The 7,476-nt window shown below is 42.3% G+C and overlaps 1 protein-coding gene and 1 long non-coding RNA gene across 5 annotated transcripts in view; one reads left to right on the forward strand and one right to left on the reverse strand.

Moving 5' to 3' along the window:
- LOC117068431 overlaps positions 1 to 1,902 on the reverse strand; it is a 30,903-nt gene extending 29,001 nt beyond the window's left edge. Inside the window, exons 1-2 of the long non-coding RNA XR_004431117.1 lie at positions 1,854 to 1,902; positions 571 to 666 (exon numbers count right to left, since the gene is read on the reverse strand). This is a non-coding gene — a long non-coding RNA (uncharacterized LOC117068431). The remainder of the gene's footprint in view (positions 1 to 570; positions 667 to 1,853) is intronic.
- KIF16B (kinesin family member 16B) overlaps positions 1 to 6,465 on the forward strand; it is a 308,638-nt gene extending 302,173 nt beyond the window's left edge. Inside the window, exon 26 of one of the 4 annotated variants that reach the window (XM_033185556.1) lies at positions 5,150 to 6,455. In XM_033185556.1, coding sequence (XP_033041447.1) covers positions 5,150 to 5,308 — 159 coding nt within the window. In that variant the 3' untranslated portion in view covers positions 5,309 to 6,455. Of the gene's footprint in view, positions 1 to 5,149 lie in introns of all 4 variants that reach the window. The other 3 variants (XM_033185558.1, XM_033185555.1, XM_033185557.1) reach the window with 3 other exon arrangements.
- The last annotated feature ends 1,011 nt before the right edge of the window (positions 6,466 to 7,476 follow it).

Raw genomic sequence — 7,476 nt, forward strand, 5'->3', positions numbered from 1 at the left:
TCTTGTCCTCCCGTAGACAGCCCCCTCTGTCTCTCTGTGGCCCGCTTTCTCTCTCGGCCTCTTCTCTTCCCTGTGATCGCTCACTGTCAGACAGACCCTCTCCTAGGCCCCCTCTGGCTCCGCCATCCCATCTCATTTCCGGTTTGCAATCGTATTGAAAGAGGATTTGGTTTAATCTGACTTTCCTCCTCCCACTATCCAAGTCAGGGCCATCATGTCGTGCAACCCTAGGAGGTGCTTTTGCTGTTCTCAGTGGCCCTGACACAGGGCATTTGACAAAGCAAAGATTCAGGTGTGTCGCTGTCCACCAGGTGAGCAAGAACTACAGGCCTTCTGTGGTCCCTGACATGCTAGAGGTTTAAATATGCCTGCTTTTGTTTCTTTTTCTAATGGAGAAAATGTCCTGTGAAAGTCAGAAACAGATTGGATACTGGATTTCACAGATCTTTTTCCCACTTTGCCCCTCAGACCTGGATAAGTCACTTAAACTCCTAATATCCTTCAGTTTTTGCAATGCTGTTTTATAAAGCGTGCTGTCCTAGGGAGATGCAGCTTGACACCTGGACTTACTTTTCACATCCTGGGAGGGCGAGGGTGACTTTGGGGTCAACGACAAGGGATAGCTTCGACAGGGAGATTTTAATTTTCTCCCTTCAGCCACAGATGCTGTGGAAAACATGAGCATAGGCATTAAAATTTACTAATATGAATTTGTGTTGTTAGGTAAGTATGTATATTTTAAATATTTACATATACATATACATATATATATATATAAAATAGCAGAGTTTGAGTACATTGGCTAAGCTTAGATTTTAGTGTAAATCTCTATGGAAAAGTTCTTTATTGGAAGGATAGTGGTAAACTTGACTCATCAGACACCAGTAATGTTGGGAAGTAGATTTCATTAGTGAAGAAGAGTTCAGTCTAAAGGACCAAAGCAGTGACCAACGCTTATCCCTGTGTTAAAGCCAGTCGGTGGTTTTGTTCAGATGTGAAATACTGCACAGTGCGGGTACTGAACAAACCACAGCTATGTGCACAGCATGGCCGCATCTCACAGACATGGCATGAAGCCATGGAAGCCAGACACTAAAGGGTATATCCCAAATGATTTCACTCATATGAAGTTCAAAAACTGGTGAATCGAATCTGTGGTGCTAGAAATCAGAATAGCAGCTGCCCTTGAGGGAAGGTTTGTACCAGAGGAGGGAGTATGAGGAGGGCTGCCTGGGGGCTGGAAGTGTTGTATAATTTATATCTAGATGCTGATGGCACAGATATATTAACTTTGTGAAACTGTATTCAACTGTACACTTGTGGTGTGTGGTTTTCTGTGCATATACTTTAATTCAAAAAAAGATAACGAATTAAAATCAGCAAGGTTTCTTCTCAGCACATTTCCTAAGCTTGGCAGTATTCCAGGGATGATAGGGGACTTCAGAGAAGAATGAGACACTGAGTATGACCTTAAGAACTTTCTAGAATTTTAGTTCTGACTTGTGTCCCCAGCCGTAGCCCCAGTCCCTTGGTTTTTTCATTTGCCAGAATTTTTTCAGCCCATTTTAAGCATGTGGCTCTGGACATGGCCAGCAAAGGTCATGCCTTGTCTTAACAGACTTCAGAGCACTTTGAGGACACTGCAAAGAACACTTCCTAATCTAATCATTTATTTGCGCCCAGGAAGCAGGCTATTATAAAGAAGTGAAAGCTGCCTAATTCTCCTTAGGCAGAAATTTGTTTTGCAAAGAGAAAACTCTTCTGTAATGTTTAGAATTAGTCAAATCAGATCACTCTATCTGGAGTTTTTATCAAAATACACTAATGAGTTTATTTAAAGAAAAAGACATTACCTGGCAGTTGTATTGTTCTCTTCTTATGGTGGTGCTTTGGAAGGGAGGGTGTCTCGAATACTTCCTCTTTTCTTTTCATTTATATTTTTAACTTTCATTTCTCTTCTCATTATACCCTTTAGGCTTTATTGGCCCTTTAAAGGGACCCTACTTTGTGTACTAATTATGACAAATGCTGATAAAACATCTGCTCCCAGATTTCAATTGCCTTCCCGTCTGTCAGAGTTCATCCTGAAGGCAACTTTGTTGTAAACATCAGCCTGCCTGTTAATGCAGCCTGTGGGAGACCTGAAGCCAGAGCTCACAAGGAGCTACCTGAGATGAGGCCTGTGCAGAGAGCCTTGCTCTATCCATGCATTAAACTGTGAAAGAGTAGCGGCTCCACGCACAAGTCAGCAAGCTCTGCATCTCCCGTTTTCCAAATCATCTCCCCCTTGACCTTCCCAAAACAATCAGCTGTGCACATGCATGTCATCATGAGCATTGGCTGGTTGAATGCAGTCTACAATATATACTGCTGACCCTATTTAACGCAATTCAAGTCCCTTTAAAGTTGATATTCTCAAGGTCCCTTCCCACACAAAAGTGGAAGACAAGTCTCCCTTTGCCTCTCTGATGAAAATAATTACGAAGATTAAGATCTTCATTTTTCAGCAGTTGATTTTCATAACTTCTTACCTACACCTACTTTCAGTTTCAGGATCATTTCTTGAGAGGGTACCATGAGACCAGTAAGTCAGGGATATTGAACAAGAAAAAACCTCCGAGAATACTTGCTTTCGGGTCTTCTTTCTAGATGACTAGCCTTACTCACCTCTCCTGGCAATAGCTTCCTTCCTGGGAAATGGGTAATACCAGAAGAAGATGTCATTCCAGGCCAGGTGGAAGGATAACATGAAGTGAGGTGCCTTAGGAAACTTTTCAAGGACATGCAAATGTTTATCGTGATTTAATGGTGGTTTCACACAGGTCAGCACTCATTAAGTTATACGTTTTGTTTTGGTTTTTGTTTTTTTTGAGACGGAGTCTCACTCTGTTGCCCAGGCTGGAGTGCAGTGGCGCGATCTCAGCTTACTGCAAGCTCCGCCTCCCAGGTTCATGCCATTCTCCTGCCTCAGCCTCCCAAGTAGCTGGGACTACAGGCACCCGCCCCCATGCCCGGCTAATTTTTTTTTTTTTTTTTTTTTTGTATTTTTAGTAGAGACAGGGTTTCACCGTGTTAGCCAGGATGGTCTCGATCTCCTGACCTCATGATCTGCCCGCCTCAGCCTCCCAAAGTGCTGGGATTATAGGTGTGAGCCACCGTGCCTGGCCCATTAAGTTATACATTTAAAGAATGTACAGTTTATCTGGCCAGGCACGGTGGCTCACGCCTGTAATCCCAACACTTTGGGAGACCAAGGAGGAAGGATCATTTGAGTTTGAGACCAGCCTGGCCAACGTGGTGAAACCCCATCTCTACTAAAAATACAAAAAAATCAGCTGGGCGTGGTGGCACATGCCTGTAGTCCCAGCTACTCAGGAGGCTGAGACAGGAGAATTGCTCGAACCCAGGAGACAGAAGTCGCCTGAGTGAGCCGAGATTGCGCCACTGCACTCCAGCCTGGGAGACAGAGCAAGACTCCATCTCAGAAAAAAAAAAAAAAAATGTACAATTTATCATGCATCAGTTTTACTTCCATTAAGTGTAAAACATTGGCTATTAGAAGATTTTTAGAAACTAAGTTATTTTACAAGTGTTGTTAGTAGTCCTCATTAATATTTTCAAGGAGAATTAACAGATTCTCCTCGAGTAGAATGTCTTCTTTCAGAAGGAAATTTCAGATTGGCAATTCATAGAGGTAGCTAAATTCCACTTCCTCTTCTCAACTGTGGCATGGTCGACATTTGGGCCAGGTAATTCTTTGTCAGAGGGACTGTGTGTGCATTGGCAGATGTTAGCAGCATCCCTGGCCAGCATCCACTAGGTACACTGCCTGTGCACCCCCATGTGACACTCAAAACTGCCACCAAACACTGCTGAATACCCTATGGGGCAGAACTGCCCCTTGTTGGGAACTACTGCTCCAGGCTTAGGCCATGTTGCTTCGACAAATTTTTTGTTGTTGTTGCTCAGAGTCCAGAATTATTATGTTTAATTCCTAAGATTGTGCCAGGGTTGTTTGGGTTTTTTAAGCACACTGAGACAATAATAAAGGTTTGGGTCTAACCCCTTCCCTCCAGCCCATTTTCTGTTACAGATGAGATATGCCTGGCCTAAAATATATTAACTATTCTTGTGTGCCCTCTTTTCCTTTAACACATCCTTCCAGCTCCCACGTCGGATTTTATCCCCAGTTCCCAGAGCCTAGTCTCACACATGCTTTGCTTTCTCAGTGCCAAAAAAGGCAGATAATGTTGCAACAAACACGTGCAGTAGGGGTCTGGATAATTAATCTTAGTAAGGATTCCTTTTTGTTGATGATTATAGGATGTGCAAAAAGATTTGTAAATTTCATCGCTTGGAACTGACCCTCTTGTCCCCAGTATTTCTTTCCCTTTGTTTTATAAGAAGAGTTCGAAACAGATACTGACTGTGCAATTTTAAAATACCAGTAAGCAGCATATTTAACCTTGTACAGATGGCCGGCACTTTTTTTTTTTAATCGTCTTTCTATTTAATGAGTAACTGGAATGGGGGAGGAAATGACTTTTTTAAATAAGAGATTAACTAGTGACACTGTGGCTGAGAGGCAGTCCCCCTGTGCCCGGCACCCTTGACATTTCCCTGGGCATTGTCTACCATAGACCTGAGGCAGTGCTGCCCAGAGTCAGTGCTGAGCCAAAGATATTTCTCCTGGGCATATGTGTTTTGTGACTCCATCTTCTCTGGTTGGTCTGATGATAGCTGAGACAGTGGAGGACATTCCTCACGTGCTGGTTTTAATGACAATGATAGCACTTTCCAGCTGGATGGGAAGTTGTTTCTGGAAATTTCTTCTCCTTGACACCACCCAACAATATCTTGACCGTGTTCTGATTGACTGATTGACTGATTGATTGATTGAAACAGGGTCTTACTCTGTCACCCAGGCAGGAGTGCTGTGGCACCATCACAGCTCACTGCAGCCCCTACCTCCTGGGCTCAAGTGATCCTCCCGCCTCAGTGCACCACCATGCCCATTTAATTTCTATATTTTTTGTAGAGATAGGATTTCTCTATGTTGCCCGGACTGGTCTCAAACTTCTGAGCTCAAGCGATCCACCCACCTTGACCTCCCAATTGACCATGTTCTTAACTCTTGTCTCTTCCACAGAAATACCTCAGGGACTTTTTCAGCGTGTTGCTCCAGTCCGCAACATCTCCCCTCCACATCAACAAAGTGGGGCTGACTCTCTCGAAACACACCATCTGTGAGTTTTCGCCATTCTTCAAGAAAGGAGTCTTTGACTACAGCAGCCACGGGACGGGGTAGAGCCAGGGCTGATGGAGGAACCACCAAAGCAGTGCCTTCTCGTGGAAGCCGGCTCCCATGCGGGGCAGCTCCCCCATGCGAGGATCCGGGTCTGCCTCCTCCTGCTGAAGGCAGACGTGCAGCAGCGGGCCCGGGCCACCTCACGTTTTCATACCTAGTGCCTGAGTTTGGGGATAGGATGCTCTGCCTGCTGATGTGACCTCGCAGGCAGCCGTTACCGTTCCATTGTGGATGAACGTGGCCTTTTCCCACAGTGCTTCCTTCTCAGTGCGCAGCAAAGTTCGTCCCCTGTGGCAAGATAGATGTGGTTTGGCCATCATGGGCTCCCTGAGCCAAGCCAGCCTGGGACCTCCCAAAGTGGGTGGCTTACCAGACCACCGTTAAATGACTTTCATCTGGTTTCCCCTTTTACCAAAATATACTCATATTTTTAATATTCCTTCCATGTGGCTGACTATATTCCAAGAAAAGCATTTTAAATTATTTCATTGTACTTTTTTCTTTTTTTCCGTCATTTGAATCAAACTTTTATATAAAACCTAAACACTGATGTTTACACAGAATTTCATATTCTGCAAAAGGGATTTTTTTGATCCAATCATGACTGTAGTCTTCCATGCTTGACAAATTGGATGTAGACAACATCACTTAAAACTTCTATAAATCCCTACAAATAGAATATTTATTTAACCTTGACTATTCAAGAATGTTCTCCCAAATCTAAATAGCTACTGTGCATTCTTGGGCTTTTTCTGCTAAGCACAAAATGAACGCAAAGCTAAATGCATATTTTTAAGTATTATTTTGTTCACGTTTTTTGTTACAGAATCTACTGGATCTTTGGCTGGAAAACTAGAATTTATAGCAGTTTATTAATGATACCTTAAATTACTCAGGACTTAATGTAGCATTGCACTTCTGTGTACAGTAAAAGTGCTTTGTTTTACTAAAGAGAAAAATGTGAGTGGAAAAAATATGTATGTGGTATATATTCAAATGTATATAATTCTATCTATAGATTTATATATGTACACATTCTGTACAATAGTTCCATCAAAATATGTTATCACACCAAATTTATTAAATGTGTTTGCTTTTTCAAAATTTAAATTGAGCTGCTATCAATATTAAATGAAGATTTGGCATCCAACCCTGTAGCTCAGCTTATTTTAAGTCTGTGACATGATCATTCATACTAGTCTGTTTAAACGTTGATCTAATGTGCTTGGAAAGATACATAATGTATAACTCAGCATTTGTGTTGCAGAAGATGCAGTGATAGTAATGATTGAAGTCATAAATGAATGGTTAACAGAACATGTTTGCATTCAGTCTTCTAGAGAATGCCTTCACAATGAAGTTCTCCAACCTGAAAAATACGTGTAAACAGGCAATTATCCCTATAAGGAGGAAAACTAGTACTGCACTAATTAAATATCATAGTTTAGTGTGAAAAAAAATGAGGACATTGTTGCTGCAGAAGGACCTGCTTTTGTCTGCAGTTGAGATTATAGGCATAGGTTTAGGAGCAGTTACTACCAGAGAATTTCAAACTAGAGATTAAGGGATAAGAGCTGGGTAGATAATAATTAACCATAGGTCATTTATTTAAGAGGAGTCTTAAGCACTAAAGATGGTCCCTCATTTGCTGAGTAAACTAAGTGGTTTTTCTTCAAACTGACCAGATAATCCATCTCTTGGCCTTTGAGGCCAGTATTGGAGACTAGGCTCCTGGTAGGCATTTTGTTAAAATCATACAGGAGGTTTGGCAAGAATAAATCGACATGTGTTTGTAAGAAGTACAGGAATCAGAAGATCTTTCTATTCTAATCCTCACCTTAAGTAATTACAGTTGAGTTTGGAGTTTGAGTACTACTAGCAAGCTCTGGCTAAAGTCGGCCATAACATGGAAGTCGTTTTGCCTCTCTAGGCCTCAGTCTCCCCATCTGAAAATGAAGCTGTGGTACTGAATGGTCTCTTGAGTTTCATTCTAGCCCATGGTTACAGCAGAGGAATAAACCACGTCATTCGGACTCATTTCAGTCCCTCGTGTGTGGACGTGAAGTACATACTCCAATCTGATTGAAAGGCAGCTGATTCTGAATAAAACATGAGGGAAAGTGGAAAAGCAAATGAAAAGTCACATCTAAACAAATAACAGAATTCCT

This window comes from Trachypithecus francoisi, unplaced genomic scaffold, assembly GCF_009764315.1.
Source record: "Trachypithecus francoisi isolate TF-2019V2 unplaced genomic scaffold, Tfra_2.0 Lachesis_group21, whole genome shotgun sequence".
NCBI classification, from domain to species: Eukaryota; Metazoa; Chordata; class Mammalia; order Primates; family Cercopithecidae; genus Trachypithecus; species Trachypithecus francoisi.